The 26,230-nt window shown below is 36.4% G+C and overlaps 1 protein-coding gene across 2 annotated transcripts in view; it reads right to left on the reverse strand.

The window, feature by feature from the left end:
- The window catches only part of STAG1 (stromal antigen 1), a 403,550-nt gene that overhangs the window by 275,219 nt on the left and 102,101 nt on the right, over positions 1 to 26,230 (reverse strand). The window contains exons 2-3 of one of the 2 annotated variants that reach the window (XM_047874276.1): positions 11,338 to 11,448; positions 1,597 to 1,699 (exon numbers count right to left, since the gene is read on the reverse strand). In XM_047874276.1, coding sequence (XP_047730232.1) covers positions 1,597 to 1,699; positions 11,338 to 11,366 — 132 coding nt within the window. In that variant the 5' untranslated portion in view covers positions 11,367 to 11,448. Of the gene's footprint in view, positions 1 to 1,596; positions 1,700 to 11,337; positions 11,449 to 26,230 lie in introns of those variants that run through there. The other variant, XM_047874277.1, reaches the window with a different exon arrangement.

Genomic DNA, 26,230 nt, shown 5'->3' on the forward strand with positions numbered 1-26,230 from the left:
GCTCAGGTCATGATCTCGCAGTCCGTGAGTTCAAGCCCCTCATCGGGCTCTGTGCTGACAGCTCAGAGCCTGGAGCCTGTTTCAGATTCTGTGTCTCCCTCTCTCTCTGACCCTCCCCCATTCATGCTCTGTCTGTCTCTGTCTCAAAAATAAACATTAAAAAAAATTTTTTTTAATAGCTAAGATTTAGAAAAAAAAACTCAATTGCCCATCGAAAGATGAATAAAGGTGAGACACACACACACACACAGGAATATTACTCAGCCATAACAAAAACTGAAATCTTTCTATCTGTATAGCAAATGAATAAACATCCATCCCACATGGATTGATCTACAAGGTAGTATGCTAACTAAAATAAATCAGATGGAGAAAGACAAATACCCTATGATTTCACATACATGTGGAATCTAAAAAACAAAACAAAGAAGACAGAAAGAGACTCATAAATACAGAGAATAAAAGTAATGGTTGCCAGAGGGGAAAGATTGGCAGGGTGGGGAAGGGGTGTGTGTGAGCAAAATAGGTAAAGGGGATTAAGAGGTACAAACTTCCAGTTATAAACTAATCACAATAATAGAAAATACAGCATAGGGAATACAGTCAATAATGCTGTAGGTACACTGTATAGTGATAGGTAGTAATTACATTTACTGTAGTAAGCACTGAATCATGTATAGAATTGTCAAATCACTATGTGGTACACCAGAAACCCAAAAACATTCTATGTCAACTATACTTCAATAAAAAAATTTTTAAAGAAAAAGGAAGCTCCTATCTTTTAGAGATATATTCTGAAATATTCACAGATGCAATGAGGTCTGCATGACCTTGAAAATAACATGGGAAGGAAATAAGGGATGGAGAGATAAAACATGATTAGCCATGACTTGATAGCTGTCGTAGCTGGGTAATAGTTATATGGAGAGTTCATTGTAGTATGCCTCTCACAAAAGGAGAGTGAAATTTTCCATAACAAAAACTTTCATGAATAGAAAAAAAATTGTGAAGACCAAATCAGATTGTAAAATTGAGTGCGAAATAGTACAAACCTTAACCCCTGACACAGTGAATGATACTACGATCTCTGAGACCTTATGTTACCTTAAATTAAATAATAACCAGTGTACTCACAATACATAAAGATACCCCCACAAAGTAAGGACACCCAGAGTTCTTCTAAACTTCTCAGTCATGTATCAGTAAGAATATATTCTGAGACTGGGTCTAAATCCCAAACTAATACTACCAAAATGCACACTTAGGAGCTCACAACAAATCAGAGTTGCATCTAAAAAGCAGGAAAGTCATAACTAACTACATCTCATTTCATGTTAATCTAATCATCTTCTCCACGTCTTCACATGGGTCACAATTTATTTACAAGGGAAGCATGGAGAGCAGAAATGATACTAAAATCAAATTCCTTTTTCAGATCATTGTCAATCCAATTCATGAAGCAAAGTTTTCAAGAATCTCTAATATGCTGCTGAAATTTTAAAAGATGTATTAACAGAACTAGAATTAACAGAAAGCTTATATCAAGCTCCTTTACTCAGTAACCGTTACAAGAACAAAGGCAAGCATAATACATACTGGAGGCCGACCAGGACGACCCCTTTTTCTTTTTCCTTTGATCTCAGTTTCTTCAAGTTCGCTGCCAGCATCAGAATGGGCAGTAGTTTCATTAGTTGAATCCCTAGAAAATGTGATATATTATTTTAGTGAACAAAATTAATTCATATATACAATGCAGTTCTATTCCACTACTTTCCTTACTTCCTGGTATACAGCTGATAAGAAGGGTTTTTCTTCCGTTTGCAGAAAAAATCTTTAGGAAAAGGAAAATATTACCCTTCCTGCCAATATCACATAATATTGAGTGACATGAATCCCCATATCGATAGGGAAACAAAGAGGAGAAAATCATTGTGGAAATGGCAGCTGCTATACAAAATATAAATGAAAATTCAGTTATGAAAGATGAATTATTCAATAGAAAAAAGAAGTCTTGGGAGGAATTTTATTTTATAAAATCATGAATAGTTAGTAGCGTGCTAGTAAAAGTTTAACAAATGGCTCCTCAAAAAAATTATGCACGTTAACGATTAGAAATTTTACTGAAATAATGGTTCTATAAAAAGAATTTACTGACAATAAATACACAATATTCTTTTGTTTTTTTTAAGTTTATTTATTTATTTTGAGAGAGAGGGAGAGAGAGCTCCAATGGGGTAGGGGCAGAGAGAGGAGACAGAATTCTAAGCAAGCTCTGCACTGTCAGCACAAAGCTCAACATGTGGCTCGAACTCACAAACTGTGACATCATGACCTGAGCAAGATCAAGAATCGGATGCCCAACCAACTGAGACACCCAAGCACCCCACATAATATTATAAATCCCATACAACTAATTGATTCACATAAAACAATAATTTTGTCACAGATGTATCTATAGCTAACCTTTGATTGTAACTGATGAACAAACAGGATCCCGATATGAACAATCACGGATATCTTTGTTCACTTAATGAATAGGATACAGGTGATATGACAAAGACATTTGTTAGAACTTCACTCACTGGTCAGTGTTGTGGACAATGTCTTTACTGAATCAGGTAACAGTTCTCAAATAGTGGAAGGATACTTCCTCAATTATTTTTTCTATCATATTGTAATGGATATAAACTGATACACCTTTCCATTTAATCTGCATTATTAACAGTATCTCCATAACTTAATAAAGTTTATAGACAAATGAAAGAACAATAAATTGAGCCCTGATGTGTAGTGTTTGCTGATTTTCATAATGTAAATATTACCACAGCCAATTTCAAACTGCCAAAGTGATATCAACAGAGTTGAGAATAAACAGCAGTAGTACACACTAAATAAAATAGGTGTATACAAATACACACATACATACAATAGGTGTAAATAAAAACTTCCAGAGCGTAGAAAACAGTAACATAAAATAATCAGGAAGTGATGAGTTTTGAGGATTTATTACTTTATTTTTAATATGATTTATTTAGTTTTAAGTTTATATAATTTAACTTTTTATAAAGACATTGTTATTTTAGTAGGGTCACAAAATTCCTGGAAATTTACTTTTCAGCTCTCCAGGACAATACAAGATGGCTCCAGCATACCACTGCAATAGTATTAACAACTTCTTTGCTAGAATTTATACTACTAACAGTATAAAAGATCTATAAAACTGCAAACACAATGAAGGGAACACAGCAAATAGTGAGTCCAACACACAACCTATTATTTCTTCATCTGCTTCAACAAATGCTCTCAGTTCCATTTCCTTTTTGTATTGATTCGTTAAAGCTCAAGTCTGTAATGTCTACCACTCCTCCCTTCATACCACGTTCTCTGGAAGATCTCATCCACTTGATGTATAGCTTCTATGCAAATAACTTCAATATATTATCAATGGGCCTGATCATCTACAATTGAAAATTTTTAACTTCACATGTTAACAGCTTCTTTGAATGCCTATCAAATTCACCAAATACCACATACAAAATTAAGTCCAACACTAACTTATCTCTAGCTCTCTGCTCATGGCAATATAATTAACAAACTGATTTAATTAATGCAGGAGTGTACTTTAAGTTGTATGCAAATTTATTATGGTCACTACTATCCTGTCTTATATTCTTAGAATCGTATCAATCTTCCTCTTGTGCCATCAGCTAACAAGGGCAATCATGTTACCTTCCATATAATAATTCTCCAAATTCTTTCCATGATTATTACCATAATCACCACTCCCTGAATTAATCTCAACTTATCTATTTCTATCTCCCTCGTCCAGGACATTCTACACATAATGCCAGTAACATTCTTGTATCGTGATACCTCCCTACTTGCAAATCTTCAAAGACAACCTGGTATTTAAAACTGTGCACAGAAAAAAGAACTGAGACTTCTGGGAAAGATGGAGGAGTAGGAAGAGCTCACCTCAACCTCTAGATACATGCAAATAATACCCACATCAGCATATATAACCCAGAAAACTACCTGAAGACTGTCAAAACAGACTCTCTATAGGTAAATGTAGAGAAGAGGCCATATCCAAAAAGGTAAGAAGGGCAAAGAACTAACTGGGAGCCAAATGGACCCACAGGAATGTCCATGGAAGGAAGGGATGCTATAGGCACAGAGAGGATACTGGACACCACACTAGGCACACCAGGCACCCAGAACAGGGGACCTGCATTAGCAAGACTAATCAACATAACGTTTGGCTTTGAAAATCCGAGAGGCTCAACTTTGTAAGTTGTTACAATCACCAGGGATTAATACCAGGAACTTTAAAAATCATCAGGCTGGCACTGGGAAGGCTAGAGGGCAATAAGATACTAGGTCCCCACCCTTTAAAAAAAAAAAAAAAAAAAGCATCAAACAGCCGTGTGGAGATATAACACAGAAACAGTAGGTTGAAAAATGACTTGGGTGTATGAGAGGGAGATTTGTTTACTAATCTCAAAGCATTTGTTGGAGAGGTATGGATCTTTGGGAGATTTCTCCAAGAACAAAACTGCTGGCAGACACCATTTCCCTCACCATCACTCAGCCTAGATACATAGACACTTGCATAACCAGTGCAAACACACTCTCCTTCTAGCTTACTAACAGCACCTTCAAGTCTAAGATCTCTTGTGGACCCACCCCCTCCAACCCAGCCTCCACAGGAGTCTATCCAAAGCAGTATCACAAGCATAGCAGTGTGCAAGCAACCCCAATAGGGACAGAAACACCTCAAAGTGACTCCTGCCCTGGGCAAAGGGGAAGAAAATGACCCACACCAGTATGACTCAGACCCTGGCAGTGAGCAGGGGGTAGACAGCTGGTCTGACTGCAGGCCTTGCCCACTGATGAAAGCTTCTCAGGGAACAGCAAAGGTAGAGTGCCCTGCAGTTCGTTGTCACTGCAGCTCTGGCAAATGCCCAGTCTGACCCAACTCAATCCCAAGGCCACCCCAGACAGGCCCACTAATGACAGAGAAACCAAAACCTGCACATAAAAAGACAAGGAGAGCCACTATAGATGACCAAACTGCAGGCAAATACAGCTCAGCCACAAAAGTAAGGCAATACAACACACAAACGAGACACCACTGAAATGAAAGGTTCAGGTGAACAGGGAACACGGCACTGTACGGCACTACAGGACCTCTTCTTCATAAGGCCACTACTTTCAACAGGAGATGTAGCTGCCTTTCCTAAAACACAGAAACAGACATGAACCATTAGAAAAGGTGAGAGAAAAGAGGAATGTGTCTCAAAAAAAAAAAAAAAAAAACAAAATCACAGCAAGAGATCTAAACAAACAGAAAAAATATGCCTGAGAAAGAATTTAAAGTACTAGTCATAAAGATACTCACTGGACTTTAGAAAAGACTAGCAGACCTCAGAGAGAGCTTTAACAAGGAGATAGAAAATATGAAAAAGAACCAATCAGAAACGAAGAACTCAATAACTGGAATTAAGACTATACTAAGGGAATAAATAGACTAGAAGAAGGAGAAGAACGGATCAGCGACCTGGAGGACAGAGTAATGAAAAGGAATGAAGCTGAACAGGACAAAAAATAATAATAGTAATAATACATGAAAAGAGACTTGAACTTAGTGACACCATTGAGCATAATAACATTTGCATTAGGGATCTCAGAAAAAGAAGAGAGAAAAAAGGGGGCATAACATTTATTTGAAGAAATAATACCTGAAAATTTCCTGAATCTGGGGAAGGAAACAGAAATCCACATCCAAGAGGCACAGAGAGCCTCCAACAAAACAAACCCAAAGAGGTGCATACCAAGACACCTAGTAATTAAAATGGTAAAAACTAGTGATGAAGAGAAAATTATAAAAGCAGCAAAAGAAAACAGTTACATAAAAGGAAAACCCCATAAGGCTATCTGCTGATTTTTCAGTAGAAACTTTGCAAGACCGAAGGGAGTGGCAAAATATATTAAGAACGCCTAAAGAAAAAAAAAAACCTGCAACCAAGAATTATTCTATCCAGGAAGGCCATCATTCAAAATAAAAGGAGAACTAAAGAGTTTTCCAGAAACTCTCTGAATGGAAAGGAAATACCCTAAAGCAAGAGTAAGCAAGAGTAAGAAATGTAGGAAGTAGTAAAAATAAGGTCTATAAAAGTCAGTCAAAGGATTCACAAAAGCAGTGAATATTATATTTTACACCTGAAACTAATATAACAATGTATGTTAATTATACTGGAAGTTTTTGAAAAACTTTTTAAAAATAAACATAAAATTATAAATAGGGGCACCTGGGTGACTCAGTCAGTTAAGCATCCGACTCTTGATTTCAGCTCAGGTCATGACCCCAGGGTTGTGAGATTGAGTCCCACATCAGGCTCTGTGCTGAGAATGGAACCTACTTAAGATACATTCTCTTTCTCATTCTCTTTCTCTTTCTCTCTCTCTCTCTCTCTCTCTCTCTCTCTCTCTCTCTCTCCCCACCCCCACCACCCCTCTCCCCTGCTCACGCTCTCTCTCTTTCTGAAAATATCTTTAGTATTCATAAAGGCAGGTGTCTGCACAATTAGCAGTAGTTGATTCCTGATCTAGCTGATCTTACTCATCTCTACTAAAGAGTAATTAATCAGGGATACTTGGGTGGTTCAATGAGTTGAGCATCCAACTCTTGCTTCAGGCTCAGGTCAAAATGTCCTGATTCATGGGATCGAGCCCCATATTGGTCTGCGATGATAGCATAGATCCTGCTTGAGATTCTGTCTCTGTCCCTTTATCTCTGTCCCTCCCCCAGTCACATGTGCACAGGTTCTGGCTCTCTCTCTCTCTCTCTCTCTCTCTCTCAAAATAAATAAATTAAAAAAAAAAAAAACCAATAAGTCATATTGCTTTTTCCTCAATATGCACCAAATAGTTTATGTTTACATATATGTACTGTGTGCTTGTTTCTATACATGATCAAGAATAAACATGCACAAAAACCTTGTAAGAAAACACAACTGTATCAATTACAAAAATAAATGAAAGATCTGAAAACATGATAATCTTGTCCATAGTCATACACCTAGTAATCACCACAGTCCACTTAGATCTCAAGGTAAACCTGAATTCTCTATCTCCATGTCAGGACACTAGAATGCAAATATTATGTTTTCTATTTATCTTGTGTGGATAGAATCTACTAGTGCTTTTGATGCTTGCAATCACTAAGCAACTACAGGAACAGGTTTGTTCCACCATAGAATATGTGACTCATTAGTGAAAATAATTTATCCTTGAGCACTACACGTTACTCATAGAAGAGTAAGGTACAACTTATTTTCTAATTCTGACAACTGCAGTGAGTTTAAAAGGTGACTATTACCAACAAATAACTACTACATCCCAATTAGTATACACATGTGTATGCATGTTTATTAGAATATATGATACATATTTTTTAATTTCAAGCAATAGAGAGAATATAAGAGTTTCACATCACCACACCCTAACTCTGAATCTCAATGTGCAGACTAACATTACTGATGGTTTAGATCAAGACCTAATTTTTTTTTTTTTTATATTTGAGAGAGAACATGCATGCACAGTGGAGAAGAGGGCACAGGGAGAAAGAGAGAGACAGTAAGAGCGAGCGAGAGAGAGAGAGAGAGAGAGAGAGAGAGAGAGAGAGAATCTTAAGCAGGCTCTATGTTTGTGGAGTCTGACACGGGGCTCAATCCCAAGACTCCGGGATCATGACCTGAGCTGTAATCAGCAATCCAACACTCAACTGAATGAGCCACCCAGGTGCCCCTTAAATTTTTTAATTAACAGGAATCTTCATACAAATACATAGAATTTCTGAATAGTATCCCATAATATATGTGAAATTTATTTAATTACTTCCCTGTCAATGAGCACTTAGATTGTCTCTAGCTTTACAGTATTACAGAACTAAAACAACTGTCTTTGTACACTACCTCTTACTACACAGCAACAAATTTCTCTCTAGGATAGACAAAGAATACTTGATCAAGGGTAGGCAAACTCAAACTTTGACTAACTTTTGTAGTCTTTTATGCCTACAAAAACCCTGCCAATCTCTAATGTTCGCATTTATAGACATAAACTAAAAGAAAGAAAAAATCAGATGAAATCTTCTAAGAATGAATTTTTATCCCCTAAAACTCTCTAAATTCTGTCTATCTCTATTTGCACTGTAATCACTTCAGTTCAAGTTATCAACATATCTGGACTGCATACTACAATATCCTCCTAATAGGTGTCCTTGCTTCTATTCTTGCCCCTCCCAAATAATCACTATACTGCATGAAGGGTGATTTTCTGAATCTCTCCCATGCATCTCTTCGCATGCTTAAAATCCGACAGTGACTTCCTACTGCTCCTAAGAAGAAAAACTCAAAATTCTTGCCATCATTTAAGCAAGTCCCTGTACGATACAGCCCCACTCTGCTCCTAAGCCTTAATCTCATGCCACTATCACCAACCCTGAAAAAAGAAAAAGTACAGTTTTATTTCACTTTATCAAATATACCATGATTCCTCCTAACTCAAGGTCTCTGTACATACCATATTCCTTCAGTCTGGAATTAACACCATTATTCCTTCTTCTTCCCCCACAGTGTTCCTTCAGTTCAGAGTTAAGCTCAACTGTCTTTTCCAGAGAAAAGAACACTAAATGAAGGCATGTGGTAAAATTCTCACAAAATTCTCTAATTTAACTTCCCAGCACCCATAATAGCAGCTCTATATATCTGCGATTATTTCATTAACATATATTTATTATACAAGCTTCATGACAGTATGGACTGAATCTCTACTATATGCTTTCTCCTCCAGAACTTAACATACTTCCAAGAACTGTATTATGTAGTAGAATATAAAAATATATGGTAACTGATAATATTTGACAATGCTTAATAGTAAATAGCACTAAAGTCACAAATTCATCAGTGATAATAATATCTAAGTGAAACAAGAAATAACAAGGTCATTCACTGGAATTACCTTTCTCATGTCTACATTAAAAATCATTCTAAATGTTATTTATTCTGAGAGAAAGAGAGCATGAGCAGGGGAGGGGCAGAGACAGAGAGGGAGAGAGAGGATGTCAAGTAGGCTCCATGCTGTGAGTATGGAGCCCAATATGGGGGCTCAATCTCACAAACTGTGAGATCATGACCCAAGCTGAAGTCAACAGTCAGACGCTTAACTGACTGAGCCACCTAGATGCCCCAGAAAAATCATTCTTGAAATGAACATTAAGAATTGCCGGATCAAAATATTTTTGTTTGTTTTTGAGGAGATCAGTTTCTAATGAACTGTCTTCACTTTACAAATGATAGAAACTCAAGTTTACAAATACTAAGAGACATATTTCCTTTCACTTACAAAGCAAACATGACATTGCTGGTCGGATGGATTAAACAAGATTATATATGTTGCTAAAATATGTCAAAATCCTCAGAAAACTTTATGGCCTCAATAAATGTTTCTCAGATCTCAACTCGACCAAGAGTACTATCTCCCAATGACGGACTGAAAGCAAAGTTCATTCACCCACCTCACAGATCACCACTATCCACTACCCATAATCATAATACAGTTTTCATTTCTACGAAAAAAAATCAGTTACACACAAAAAACAATGTTAAATACCACTGTGTCAATACAATTTCTCTTTAAATACAACAGTTATTGAAATACAATCTCTGTGCCATATTTAATCAGAGATACTTACTAAGGGCCTGCCTAATATACAATAGTATGAGATAAAAAAGTGGGGGCACCTGGGTGGCTCAGTCATTTAAGTGTTTGACTCTTGATTCTGGCTCAGGTCATGATCTCATGGTCTTGAGATTAAGCTCCACACTGGGCTCTGTGCTAGGCATGAAACCTGCCTAGGATTCTCTTTCTCCCTCTCGCTCTGCCCCTTCCCCACCCACACACTCTCACTCTCACTCTCTCTCTCTCTCTCTCTCTCTCTCTCTCTCTCTCTCTCTCTCTCTCTCAAAAAAAAAAAATTTAACAAAATGAAAAGGTGCAGTTCAGGCAGAAACAACAAGAGTTATAAAACATTAGGTTAAGTATGGTGCTGGAAGAAAAAGCAAAGAACATTACAGGAGCACAAAAGGAAACCTACCCCAACTTTGAGGGGGAAAAAAAGCTTTTCTGGTGGCATAATACATCAGCTAAGACTTACAGGATTAGTGGGTTGGCCAGGTAAGAGCACAGGTGAGTACGCACTGCAGGCAGGACAAAGATTTTAAAGAAGAAAGAAAATACTATGTGAGGACCTCCAAACTTGGTAATACATTTAAGTTAGGGAGTAATAAAGACACAGGAGTTAAGTAATTAGAAAGGGCTTAAATTTAATCTCCTATATTTGGGAGAAAGAAGGAGGATAGGTATTGATGGCTTTCCAAGCAGTAAAGAAATCTAGATAGCCTTTTTTGTCTTAGATACCTGGAGGAAAAACACAAGGCCAGGAAACCAATTAAAAGGTGCCTACAATCTCTTGGGGAAAGAGGTATATAAATGAACAGGGGCATTAAAAATTATAAATAAACAAACTGTTGATCACTTTCATTGTATCTAAACCACTGTTCTCATACAGGATCACAGTATGCAGACTCCTAATTTGTATCTTGATGAAACCTCTAAAAGGAAAAGTATCTGCTACAACATTGATCATATTTCCCAAAGAAAACAAAATAAGACCCAATTCTAGATCTGTCCTACAACTCCAACAAATCTAATGAGATGCCATCAGAAATGCCAACTTGGTATATCCTTAATATTACTTCTGGCAGCCAGAATGGTCCAATGATCTGAATCTCAGGGAAAATAAGGTGGGGAGAGGTGGGAGGGTATGTGTTGGAGAAACCGTAGGATATAGGATAGGAGTTTATAAACTATTGTAAATGGTCCAACAAAATACTTACACTTTGCAGGCAATTCATTCTCTATCACAACTTGTAGCACTAAAGCTGTCAAACAATGTGTAAAGGAATGAGCATGGCTCTGTACCAGTAACACTTTATTTATAAAAATAGGCAGCATGCCAGATTTGGTCCATGGATCATAGTGTGCTGACCCCTGAGAAGAAGAGTAACCTCTTCTTTGCTCAGTACCACAAAAATACTCCTATAACAATAGTAAGAGCCCTGGATGGATATGGTAATTGTACAGTCTAACTGCTGTTTGACTTCAGACATATTGCTCAACTATGAGAGAACCTATTTGATGTGATGACAGAAGTATTTCATGTACAAAAGTGTCATGTATTTTTTTTAAATAGAGGAAAAGTATAATACTTACTGTAATACTGGTAACTCTGAAGTAATCATTGCTGAAGACGTCTTTCCACAATGTAGCAAAAGAATCAAGTGCTGTACAACTCAAACTTTTTAAATAACTTCAAAGTCAATCCTGTTAATTAAAAAAAAAATAAGACAATTATTTTATTTCCAATTTTATTGAGGCATAATTGACAAATAAAATTGTATGATATTTAACCCACATGTGATGATTTGATATACGTACACATTATGAAGGTCTTCTCCCCCCCCCATCAAGTTAACCAACATATCTATCACCTCACATACTGACCTTTTATGTGTAAAAACATTTAAATTCTACTCTCTTAGCAAATTTTGATTATACACTTCAGTGTTATCAACTATATATTACCATATTACACAAGGTAATGTTACACATTAGACTTCAGACCATATTCATCTATAACTGAAAGCTGTACCCCTTCACCAACCTCTTACTACCTCCCCCACCCCCTAACCCCTGGCAATGACATTTCTACTCTGTTTCTATGAAATCAACTTGTATATGTGACGCCATGTGACATTTGTCTTTCTCTCACTTCTTTCACTTAGCATAATGCCTCTAAGTCCATCCATGTTGTCACAAATGACAGGATTTCCTTTAAGACTGAATACTGTTCCTATACACAAATAATGTACCAGGTTTTCTTTATTCATTCATCAACAAACAGGTTTTCCATACAGTGGCTACTGTAATGTTGCTATGAACATTTGAGTACAGATACGTCAGGATAATAATTCCATTTCCTTTAGAAATACACTCAGAAGTAAGACTGTTAGATCATATGGTAGTTTTAATTATTCACAGAACCTCCACACTGTTTCCCATAGAAACTGTGTTAGTTTACATTCTCATTAGCAGTATAAAAGGTTCCCTTTCCTCCACCTCACCACTATTAACCTCCTGTCTTTTTGATAAGAGATATCCTAACAGCTGTGAGGTGATATTTCATTGCAGTTTTGATTTGCATTACTCTGATGATTAGTGATATTCAGCACCTTTTCATGTACCCACTGGTTATCCGTATTTCCTCTTAGGGAAAAAATATATTTAAATCCTTTGAAAAAGAAAATTATTTTAAAGTGAAATGAATATGCTAGAATATTTAGACTATATCAATTAGTACTGTCAAACACAGTCATTGATATTTATCAAATAAATTAAAAACTTATGTCCACACAAAAGCTTACACAAAGATATTTATAGCAGCTTTATTTAAAGTTGTCCAAACATGGAAGCAACCAAGATGTTCATCAGAAGGTGAATGGATAAACAAACTGTGGTACAGTTAGAAAATGGAATATTATTTGGCACTAAAAAGAAATGAGCTAGCAAGCCTTGAAAAGACATGGAGAATGTTCAAATGCTTATTACTAAGTGAAAGAAGCCAATATGAAAGATTTACATACTGCATAATTCCAACAACATGGCATTCTGGAAAAGACAAAACTGTGGAAATGATAAAATGATGAGTGGTTGCCAGAAGTAAAAAGTACATAGGGAATAAATAGGCAGATACAAAGGACTTCTAGGGCAGTGAAACTATTTTGTATGACACCATTAAGGTGGCTGCATGTAATTTTTATACGTCTATCAAAACCCATAGAATATATAACACCCAAAGTGCACCTAATGTAAGCTATGAACTTTGGATGATAATGACACGTCAATATAGGTTCATTGATTGTAACAGATGTACCAGTCTGGTGTGAAAACCTGAAAGTCAGAGAGGCTTGATCCATGTGAGAACTAGGGTATAAGAGAAATCTCTCTACCATCTGTTCAATTCTGCTGTTAACATAAAAGTTCTCTAAAAAATAAAGTCTATTAAGGGGGGGAAAAAAAAGGGCAGGAAAAGTGGGAGAAAACAGAGCATTCAAGACAGACCATGACACAGTATCAAGGGAATCACATAAGTATATAAAACTGGAACTCCAAGAGAAAGAAAGTACAGGGTAAAAGAAATAATAGAAGACAACTTTCTCAAAATAATGTAAGATACTGAAACACAAATACAGAATCAGGGAATTCCCAATTAGAATAAATACTATAAAATATATATACTGCTAAAAACCAAAGGTTAAGGAAACAAAAAGGAAGTTAAAGGGACACCTGGGTGATTTACTCGGTTAAGCGTCTGACTCGACTTCAGCTCAGGTCATGATCTCACGATTTGTGAGTTCAAGCCTCATGTCAGGCTCTGCACTTACAGAGCAGAGCATGCTTGAGATTCTTTCTCCCTCTCTCTCTGCCCCTCCCCTGCATACTCCCTAACTCTCTCTCTAATAAACATAAACTTTAGGAAAAAAGGAAGCAAAGAAATAGGTTTTCTCACACACTGAAACACAAAGATAAGAATTTTATCAGACTTTTTGTTGAAAACTATATAAGCTGAAAGTCAGTGGAAGGACATCTTTGAAGTGCTGAGAGAAAAAAATAAACATTTGATTTATATACTTGGTGATAGTCTTTGCAAATCGAAAGGACAGACTCATCTCATGGAAAATGAAGGAGTAGAAAGCTCCATGAACCAGCCCTTCCAGTAAAGCAAGTCTTAGGTTTGTGAAACTGACAAAATCAAATTTTACAGACATCTGAAATTTAAAACAAATTATAACAGAGAAAAGAGGACCTAACAAAGAGCCTGCTAAAATGTGGTAAGGAAAAGCACTGTGCGGGCATCTGAGTGGCTCAGTCAGCTAAGCGTCTGACTCTTGATATCAGCTCAGATCATATCTCATGGTTCGTTAGACCAAGCCCTGCATCGGGATCTGTGCTAACAGCAGAAAGCCTGCTTGGAATTCTCTCTCTCTCCCTCTTTCTATGCCCCTCCCCTGCTTGAGCATTCATGCATGTGTGCTTTCTCTCTCAAAATCGTTTTTGTTTTTTTTTAAAGAAAGCACTGTAGAATTTTGTTTTTCTACCAACTCCCCTCCCCCACAATCAACAGTATCCATAGGGATGACAGACCAATTTCCTGGTGCATCTTTCTGGTAGCAAAAATAAGAACATGGATCTTGTTCTCAAAAACTGTGGTTGTGTGTTTTGAAGGGATTCTGGACTACCATCTTTCCAAGGAAGCTGAAATCATACACTACAAACAGGTGAGGCAAGAGACAGTGGATGTGACAAAGAGCAGACAATCTGAAAAGCTTCAGAATAAGGAGGCTACTAAGGAAGAAGACATTCTGGGGATCAAGGGCTTTAAAGAGTTAATCACATATACCAAGAAACCCAAAGTGCTACATACATGCCCAGGGCCAGAAGCATATTTGCAGAAGACATGAGAGGACACAGGCTTGCAACTCTAGCTAATCTTTGGGTTCTGTGCAAGCACAAAGTGAAGACTAAGGCAGAGCAGTAAGCAACCTGGCTAACCTTTGAAGGAATACCTCAGCTACAGATAAATAGCCAAGACCAAAAGATTGCTTTTCTTCCTTTTGATTCCCATTGGCTCAAAATATCTGTAAGTTAACTGCTGCCTACGGATATTATAAAATTTCATTAACCATACATGACAATGAGTACAGCAATTGAAAACAATACTTTAGAAAAGTCACTACACACATGACCGTAGCCCTCAAGAGGCAATAAACCTCAGGGAAAAGGAGAGAATCTAGTGTCTAGAGTTATCATATTACGATACTGAAAAAAAAAATTTGTTTTTTGAGAAAAAGAAAGACCATGCACAAGCAGGGAAGGGGCAAAGAGAGGGAGACACAGAATCCCAAGCAGGCTCCGCACCATCAGTGCACAGCCTGACAAGGGGCTCAAACTCATGAACACAGGAAATCATGACCTGAGCTGAGGTCAAGAGTCAGATACTTAACCAACTGCGCCACCCAGGGACCCTGAAAATGTCCAGTTTTTAACATCAACAATCAAAAGGCATACAAAGAAAAAAAAATACGGCCCATTAATAGGAAAAGAGGTTGACAGAAATCATCTTTGAGTAAAACAAAACTTAGGCTTAGACTTTCTTTCAGAGGACAAACTATCAGAAGAATATAGACTATCTGAAAACGTGCTGATGAAAAACTTTCCAATTTTTATACAAACAGAAATCTACAAATTCAAGAAGGTCAAACAACTCTAGATAGGACAAACTCAAAAGAGATTCACAGATACAAATTACAATCAAATAATGAAAGCCAAAGACAATGAGAAAACACTGAAAGAAGTAAAACAGAAATGACCCATAACATACAACTAACTAATCCTCATTAAGAATAACAGCCAACTTCTCATCAAAAACCATGCAAGGTAGAAGGCAGTAGGATGGCATATCTAAATTGTCGGGAAAAAACTGCCATACAAAAAAAAATTTGTTTTAATGTTTATTTATTTTTGAGGGAGTAGCAGCTGATGAGGGGCAGAGAGGGGGACAGAGGATCCAAAGCAGGCTCTTCACTGACAGCAGCAAGCCCGATGTGGAGCTCAAACTTACAAACCACAAGATTGTGACGTGAGCCAAAGTCAGATGCCCAACTGCGCCACCCAGATGCCCCGCAAACAAAAATTCTATATCCAACAAACTATCACACAAAAATGGAAAAACTTAAGACATTCCTAGAAAAACAAAAATGGAGGAGACTTGTTGCTAGAACTCACCTACCATACAAGAAATGGTAAAGAAGTCCTTAACAGACAATAAACTCACAATAACTTGAAGCCATACAAAGATTAAAGAATACTAATGGGGCGCCTGGGTGGCTCAGTCGGTTGAGCGTCCGACTTCGGCTCAGGTCACGATCTCGCAGTTTGCGAGTTCGAGCCCCGCGTCGGGCTCTGGGCTGATGGCTCAGAGCCTGGATCCTGCTTCCGATTCTGTGTCTCCCTCTCTCTCTGCCCCTCCCCCGTTCATGCTCTGTCTCTCTCTGTCCCAAAAATAAATAAACGTTAAAAAAAAAATTTTTTTTTTAAAGAATACTGGCAAAAGTAACTACAGAAGAAAATGCAGAAAAAAATATTTACAGAAGAAAATATTTTTTGCCTGTAACTTATATTTTTGTTTCCTGTAGGATTTAAAAGACAAACTTTTAAGACAATAACTATATAACTACTATGTTGTTGGACACACATGTATAAAGATATCGTTTATACTTTTGGGAAAACTGGACAGCTACATGCAAAAGAATGAAACTTGACCACTTTCTTATACCATACACAAAAATAAACTCAAAGATTAAGGACCCAAATGTGAGGCCTGAAATTTAAAAATATCCTAGAAGAGAAAGATAGGCAGTAATTTCTCTGATACCAGCTGTAACAACATTTTCCTAGATATGTCACCTGAGGCAAGGGAAATAAAAGCAAAAATAAACTTATTGGGACTATATTGAAATAAAAAGCTTCTGCACAGTGACAGACTAAAAGACCTCTTATTGAATGTGAGAGGATATTTTCAAGTGACATATCTGTTAAAGGGTTAGCACCCAAGATATATAAAGAACTTAGACAACTCAACACCCCAAGTCCCAAATAATCCAATTAAAAATGGACAGAACAGATGAACAAACATTTCTCCAAAGAATACATGAGGAGGGCCAAAAGACACATGAAATGATGGCTCAACATCACTGTCAGAGAAATGCATTTCAAAACCACAATGAGATATCACTTCACACCTCCTAAAATGGTTAAACTCAAAAACACAAAGAAACAAGTGTTGATGAAGATGTGAAGAAAAAGAAACCCTCATACACTGTTGGTGGGAATGCAAACTGGTGCAGCTACTATAGAAAACAGTATGGAGGTTCCACAAAAAATAAAAAATGAAACTACCACATGATCCAGAAATTCCACTAATGCATATGTATCCAAAAAATATGGGAACGCTATTTCAAAAGGATATGTGCACTTCTACATTTATTGTGGCATTATTTACAATAGCTGAATTATGGAGTAGCCCAAGTATCCACCAGTAAATAAATGCATGAAGTATAGGTGATATGCATAATCAAGTACTGAGCCATAAAAAGGAATGAAATCTTGCCATTTGCTACAACATGAATAGACCTAGAGAGTATAATGCTAAGTGACATAAGTCACTCAGAGAAAGACAAATACTGTATGATTCCACTCATATGTGGAAATTTAAGAAACAAAACAAACAAGCAAAGAAAAAAAAGCAACAAACCAAAAATGTACACTCTAAACTAGAGAAGTAATGGTTACCAAAGGGAAGGTGAGTTGGGGTGGATAAAATAGGTGAAGGGGATTAAATGTATCCTTATCACGATGAGCACTAAAAATGTAGAGAATACTGAATTACTATATCGTACACTTGAAACTAATATACACAGTATGTTAATGATATGTGAATTCAAAAAAATTTTAAGATATAATTTATAACAATAACATAAGGAAAAGGGATAGAGATAGTATCAGAAATTTACAAGCTATTAAAGCTAAGCTACTTTCAATTCAAACTACTGGTGTATAAATTTGGAATGTTAATTATGATTACCAGGATAATTACTAAAAAAATACTTTTAAAATATAGAGAAAATGAAAATGGTATACTAGGAAAAGATCTAACACAAAAGACAAAGGTTTTGGATAAACTGAGCAACAAAGAAGATGTAAGACATAGAATACAAACAGTAAAACAGCAAAAATCCTTTCTTACCAGTGATCACTTTAAATATATTTGTGAAATTAATAAAAGGAAACAACACTGGAGGGGCACCTGGGTGGCTCAGTCGGTTAATGGTCCGACTTCCGCTCAGGTGATTATCTCACAGTTCCTGAGTTCAAGTCCCAAATAGAGAGGTCTCTGCTGTCTGCATAGAGCTGGCTTCAGATCCTTTGTCCCCCTAGCACTCTGCCCCTCCCCAACTTGTGCTCTTTGTCAAAAATAAACATTTAAAAAGTTTTTAAAAAGGAAATATCATTTAGAATGGTTTTGGGAGCCCAGCAAAAAAGAACACTCTCACAACCAGTACCCAACATTAATTGCAGATCCAGCAAGAAGAGATGGACATCGCATTACTACTTTACTATCTTAGCAGAATGGAAAGTTTCTTCCTCCACCTGCAACAGACTAGCCAATCAGAGACATTCACAACTCAGCCAATAAGAAGCCATTATACTTAGAACTCTGAGTTTACACCACTGGAGTTTTTAACAGCCCTCCCACTATCTCCAACTCCTTTCCTTTGTTTTCTCAACTTCCATATAGTTTTGCCATAACTTCTTGTCTCAGATTGCAATTCTCTGTTATTCCCAAATAAACCTCTAACTTTTGCTGGTAAAATAACTGACAGTTTTACTTTTAAGGTTAACATATCAAACTCATCAGCATTAAGAGACAGAACAGCATAATATGGATTTTTAAAAATTGATCCAATTACATGCTGTCTACAACAGATTCATTTTAGACTTGGATACACAAAGAAATTGAAAATAAGAACATGCAAAAAATATATATTCTAGGGGCGCCTGGGTGGCTCAGTTGGTTAAGCATCTGATTTGGGCTCAGGTCATGATCTCATAGTTTGTGGGTTAGAGCCCCGCCTCGGGCCCTGTGCTGACAGCTCAGAGCCTGGAGCCTGCTTCAGATTCTGTGTCTCCCTCTCTCTCTCTCTGCCCCTTCCCAGCTGGTGCTATGTCTCAGGCTCTTAAAAATAAATATTAAAACAAAGTTTTTTTTAATGTTCTATTCAAAGACTAAACAAAAGAAAAGCTGGAGTGGTTGTGCCAATATGAGACAAAATAAATTTTAAGTCCAAACTTTTTATGAGAGACAAAGAACAACATAAATGGGCAGAATTCATCAGAAAGATATTACAATCATGAACATACATTTACACCAAACAGCACAGTTCCAAAATATAAGAAACACAGAACTGGAGGGAGAAATAGTACTATAATAATGGTGATTTCAATACACTACTTTTAATAAAACACAGAATTAGATCAATGAGGAAACAGAGAACTTGAACAGCACCATTAACGCACCGGACCTAACAAAATATATATATAACACTCAACCCCAAAAGAGAATACATACTCTTCTCAAGTACAAATAAACATTCTCCAGGATAGCTAATCAGGCCACAGAAAGTCTCAATGTCAAAATAGGAGATGCAAAAGCAGTGCTCTGAGGGAAATATTAGGTGTAAACATGTGCATTTTTAAAAAAAATTTCAATTCAGTAACCTAACTCAGTTGAAGAAATGAGGAAAAGAAGAGCAAGCTAAACCTAAAGGCTAGAAAAAGAAATAATAAAAATTAAAACAAATAAACAAAATTGAGACTAGAAAAATAAGAGACAATTAATGAGATAAACTGGTTCTTTGAAATGATCAACAAATCTGAAAGACTTTAAATACCAAAGACAAGATGTAAATAACTATAATCACAAATGAAGGTAGGAATATTGCTATCAACCTTATAGAAATAAAAAAAAATTACTAGAATGGACAGTTTTATACCAACAAATTACACAACCTATTATTAAATGGACAAATTCCTAGAAACACACAAACTGCCAAAACTGGATCAACAAAAAATAGAAAATCTGAACAGATTATACTGATGTAAAAATTCTGGGGCAGGGTGGGGGTGGGGAGACAAGCAAACAGAATACAACTACAAATTAAATGTAAAATATATCATGGGCAAGTGTGATTTATTCCAGGAATGCAAGAGTGGTTCAACTTAGAAAAATCGGTGGATTTAACACATCAATAGAAAGAAAGAAAAATGAACTATATGATCATCTCAAATTATGACAGAAAGTATCTGGCAAAATCCCAAGGGAAACCAAAAAGCCAAAACACTCTTCCATGATAAAAGTATTTTAAAAACTAAAAAGGGAACTTTCTTAATATGATAAAGGGCACTTATGAAAAATATATAGGGGGGGTGCCTGGGTGGCTGAGTCGGTTGAGCATCTGACTTCCGCTCAGGTCATGATCTCAGAGTTTGTGAGTCCGAGCCCCGCATCGAGCTCTGTGCTGGCAGCTCAGAACCTGGAGCCAGCTTTGGATTCCGTGTCTCCCTCTCTCTCTGCTCCTCCCCCACTCATGCTCTCTCTCTCTTTCAAAAATAAATAAAAACATTAAAAAAAATTTTTTTAAGAGAAAAATATATAGGTGGCTTCATATTCAAAGGTGAAAGATTAAAATAAAAGCTTTCCCCCTAAAATCAGGAAGAAAACAGTAATGTCCATTTTCACCAAAGCTTTAAAAATGTACCACTATATGTCCTAGCAAAAAAGAGACTAGAGACAATTAGGCAAGAAAGAGACATAACTGAATCCAAACAGTAACAGAATTAAATTATCTCCATTCAAAGATGCCATAATATTTTATACACAGAAAATCTCAAAGAACCAAAAACAAAATACTAGTAAATTAAAACTGCAGAGTGCAAATAACACAAAAATTGTTTATTAACAAATTTATCACTGTTACATGATACAAATATTAATATGCAAAAATTGGTTTTGTTTTTGTACACTAACAACGAACAAGTCAAGAAGGAAATATAGGAAAAAATTCCATTTACTACAGCATCAGAAAGAATAAAATAATTAAAAATAAACAACCAAGGTGAAAGACGTGTACACTGAAAACTACAAAACACCGCTGAAAGAAATGAAAGAATATACCAATAAATGAAAAGATACTCTGTTCATGAATGGAAAAACTTAATATTGTTAAGAGGTCAACAGTGCCCAAACAATCTACAGATTTGATGCACCTGATATCCATATACCAATTACTTTTCTGCAGAAATAGAAATTCCATCCAAAATTCGAGTGGAATCTCAAAGGAGAGACTCTTAAAAGCCAAAACAACTCTGTGCTGACAGCTCAGAGCCTGGAGCCTGCTTCAGATTCTGTGTCTCCCTCTCTCTCTGCCCCTCCCCTGCTCATGCTCTGTCTCTCTCTCTCTCTCTCTCTCTCTCTCTCTCTCTCTCTCTTTGTCAAAAATAAATAAACATTTAAAAAAAAAAGCCAAAACAATATTGAAAAAGAGGACCAAAGTTGGAGGTCTCACACTTCGTGATTTCAAAGCCTACTACAAAGTGACAATATTCAAGACTGTGTTTCTGGGATAAAGACAAACAACAATGGAATAGAGAGCCCAGAAATAAACCCTCACATAAACCGTCAAATGAATTTTTATAAGGGGGTCAAGACCATGCAATACGCAAAGGACAATCTTTTCAATAAATGGCACCTTCGATACTCCCATACAAAAGAATGAAGGTATACCCTGACCATACACCATATATAAAAATTAACTCAAAATGGATCAAAATCTAAATGTAAGAGCTAAAACTATAAAACTCTTTTTTCAGAAAACATAGGGCAAAAGTTTCATGACACTGTATTTGGCATTAATTTCTTACGTATGACACCAAAAGCACAGGCAGCAAGACAAAAAGTGGACGAGCTGGACTTCATCAAAATCAGAAATTTCTGTGTATCAAAGGACACTATCAACAGACTGAAAAGGAGAGCCAACGAATGGGGGAAAAATATGTGCAAATCATGTATCTGATAAGAATCTAGTATCCAAAATACATATTCTTACAACCTACCAAGGAAAAAAATCCAATAAAAAATGATCAAAGGATGTAAGTAGACACTTCTCCAAAGAAAATATATAACTGGCCAACAAGCACATTAAAAGAGGCTCAACATCCTTAGTCCCTAGAGAAATACACATCAAAACCACAATGTAATACCATTTTGCACCTATCGGGGTGGCTATAATCACAAAACTGGAAGATAAAAAAGTATGATAATAGCTTTGTCATCTTTGGTTAGGTAAAGAGTTCTTATATATGACACCGAAAACCATCCATCAAAAAACATATACATATGACTTGGACTTCATCTTTTCTCTCTGCAAAAGACACTTTAACTGTTAAGAGAATGCAAAGACAAGTCATAGACTGGGAGAACACACCTGCAAATCATGTATCTGACAAACAGCTTATAAAAATATATAAAGACCTCTCAAAGTCAAAAATTTTAAAAAAATTCCCAACATATTTTAATGAGTATAAGATTTAAAAAAAATTTTTTTTCAACGTTTATTTATTTTGGGGACAGAGAGAGACAGAGCATGAACGGGGAAGGGGCAGAGAGAGAGGGAGACACAGAATCGGAAGCAGGCTCCAGGCTCTGAGCCGTCAGCCCAGAGCCCGACGCGGGGCTCGAACTCACGGACCGCGAGATCGTGACCTGGCTGAAGTCGGACGCTTAACCGACTGCGTCACCAAGGCGCCCCAAATGAGTATAAGATTTAAACAGACATTTCACCAAAGAAGATATATGGACGACAAATATTAAGATGGATGCTATTTATTTACCATTAGGGAAATGGATATCCGAACTACGATGAAATAATACTACAAACATTTATTACAATGACTAAAATTAAAAAGAGCATTTCAAACATTCGTAAGGAGACAGAACAATGGAAACTTTCACATATGGCTAAAGATAATAAAAAATCGTATAAACCCTTTGAAAAGAAGGTTGGCAGCTCCTTAAAAAACTATATACACATTAACCATATGACTAAAGAATGCCTCTGCTAGGTATTTATCCAAGTGAAAAAAAAGCCTACATTCATACACAAACATATATTCATATGTTTATAGCAGCTTTATTCCCAATTGCCAAAAACTGAAAACATCCCCCAAGATGTCCTGAAACAAATGATTGGATATATAAGGTACATTCATAAGGTGAAATATTATTCAACAATTAAAAGGAAAAGACTACTGATTAATACATGCCACAATATTAATGAATCACAAGTGCAGAGACTATATACATACTATTTACTTCCATTTATAAGATATTGTGGGAAACTACAGAAACAAAGAACAGATCAGTGGTTGTTAGAGGCTGGGAGACAAGAGGACGGACTAAAAAGAGACCGCATAATAGAAACAAAGGGTAAATGTTGCATGCAAATTAACTTTTCTTTTCAATCCAACTAGGATTTTTTGTAGAAATTATTGAGATTATTCCCAAATAAATAGGAAAAGAAAAAGGAACTACAAGAACCAAAACAATCTGGAAAAAGAACAAAGTCAGAAGATTCCTATTACCTGATTCCTATAAACATACACGCTTACACAACTTTATATAAAATTGAATGTTTTACATATTTCTATGCAATTTGCATTTTACACTCAGAAAAGCATTGTGGACATTCTACCTCATTTGTTTTCTTTGTTAATACTTATACACTTTAAAATGGTCTCTTAAAAAACTGAAAACATTCCTTAGTGAAAATTTAGCATGACTCTAATTTTTTACTACTGTAAACAATGCTGTCATCTATCCTTCCTCAATTGCACAAACATATTCATAGGACATATTCCTTGTGTTGAACATGTATAAAAATTCATACAATTTTTTACTGCCAAATTTCTCTCTAAAAATACCGTACCAATATACACTCATTTTACCAGTATACGTTGAATTAGTTAAATATAAAAGTATACTCCCTATATATTTAAGCTTACTTAAACTAGTATGGTTTCAGTTTTACACCAATATACCTTTAGAAGGTAGCACACATCAGTTCACCTTTCCTGCTCTAGCCTGTAATCACCTTGCTTTGAAAATAAAGTGCACACCAGGCTTTTAGATCATACACCAAGATGTCTAATGATGATTTCAGGACATTTGCAAGATTTCAAAAATCTCAATTAATGGATATTTTACTTAAGAAAAATAATCTGGTGCATTCTTATTCCCTACTCACTCTTTTCATTGAGTGTCTTATTTTATTGAGCACACCCAACATTATCTTAGAAATCTATATATTTTGACTCATGTACTCTGCACGGCTTTAAAAATATTTCCTTAGTGGAGAAGATGTAAATACATGATAAATTCCAGTCTTTCACTTTACATTATGCCAACACTTACCTAATTATTTTGTTCTAATCATAGCTTTAAAAGCCTTGTTTGTATTGAGTATATTTTTCATAAGTCATCCTAACATTACTGCTATAGTTCTATCAATTTTATAAATCATCCTTAATCACATACAAATCCATTCCATTTTATAAGTTGTCTTCCTTAAACTGGTATTGCTCTGTAACCATTTGGATTTCCTTTTATTCCTTAATATTGCGAACACCCAATATTCATTAAATAAGTATCTACTGAGTACTGCCTACTGAGTATCTAGGCACTGTGTTAATTTTGATTTTCAAATATGAAAATTCCTCATTTTTTTTCACAGTTAGCTTGGTTTTGAAGATACTCTACATAAAAAGTCTCTTCCTCCCTCTGCTCACTCCCATCTCTCTCTGGAAGTTTTTCTAATATCTAAAGTACATTTCTCATCATCAGGAATGTTGTCCTCCATCCAGATGGCCAACCGACACATGAAAAAATGCTCAACGTCACTCATCATCTGGGTAATACAAATCAAATACACAATGAGATAACCATCTCACACCTGTCAGAATGGCTAACATTAACAACTCAGGCAACAATTGATGTTGGTGAGGATGTGGAGAAAGAGGATCTCACACACACACACACACACATACACACAATGGAGTATTACTTGGCAATCAAAAAGAATGGAATCTTGCCATTCCCAACTACATGGATGGAACTAGAGAGTATTACGCTAAGCAAAATTAGTAAGAGAAAGACAAATATCATATGATTTCACTCATATGAGGACTTTAAGACACAGAACAGATGAACACAAGGGAAGGGAAGCAAAAATAATATAAAAACAGGGAGGGGGACAAAACATAAGAGACTCTTAAATATGGAGAACAAACAGAGGGTTCCTGGGGGGGGGGGGGTGCTAAAGAGGTAAGGGGCATTAAGAAATCTACTCCTGAAATCATTGTGGCACTACATGCTAACTTGGATATAAATTTAAAAAAAAAGAGGAATGTTGTCCTCTAGGCTGACCTGATTACCACTTCAAAAGGTTCATCATGACCCTTCTGTTTCTCCAGTCAGTTCTCACCCTCAAAATAAAGTGCCAAAGAGTTGTTTCCCTCATTCTGTCAAATTTCTAAGAAATGTCAACAATAGGAAACAGCAGGTAGAAAATCACTAAGGACACAGGTAAACTCAGTAACTTCACCAATCAACTGGATATAACTAACGTCTATGGACTACTTCATCCATTAATTCACATTCTTCTCAACCTCACTTAGAACAGTCATCAGACGGACCACATTATAAGCCATTAAATACACATTAAGAAACTTGAAAGAATAAAAACCATACAGTGTACACTTCACACTATAATGAAATTAAATTAGAAATCACTACCAGAAAGATAGCTGAAAAATCCCAACACACTTGGAGATTAAACAACACACTTAACACTAGTCAAAGAAATCTCAATGGAAATTTTTTTTTTCCAACGTTTATTTATTTTTGGGACAGAGAGAGACAGAGCATGAACGGGGGAGGGGCAGAGAGAGAGGGAGACACAGAATCGGAAGCAGGCTCCAGGCTCTGAGCCATCAGCCCAGAGCCTGACGCGGGGCTCGAACTCCCGGACTGCGAGATCGTGACCTGGCTGAAGTCAGACGCTTAACCGACTGCGCCACCCAGGCGCCCCTCAATGGAAATTTTAAAATACTTTGAGCTAGGGGCATTTGGGTGGCTCAGTCAGTTAAGTGTCTGACTCTTGATTTGGGCTCAGGTCATGATATCTCATGGTTCGGGATATCTAGACCTGCTTTTTGCTCTGGGATTCTCTCTCTCTCTCTCTCTCTCTCTCTCTCTCTCTGCGCCCCTCCCCCGCATGCATGCATGCACACACACACTTTCTCAAAATAAATTTAAAAACTTAAAAAAAAATAAAATATTTTGACCTAAATGAGTATGAAAATACAACTCGAA

This window comes from Prionailurus viverrinus, chromosome C2 (assembly GCF_022837055.1).
Source record: "Prionailurus viverrinus isolate Anna chromosome C2, UM_Priviv_1.0, whole genome shotgun sequence".
NCBI classification, from domain to species: Eukaryota; Metazoa; Chordata; class Mammalia; order Carnivora; family Felidae; genus Prionailurus; species Prionailurus viverrinus.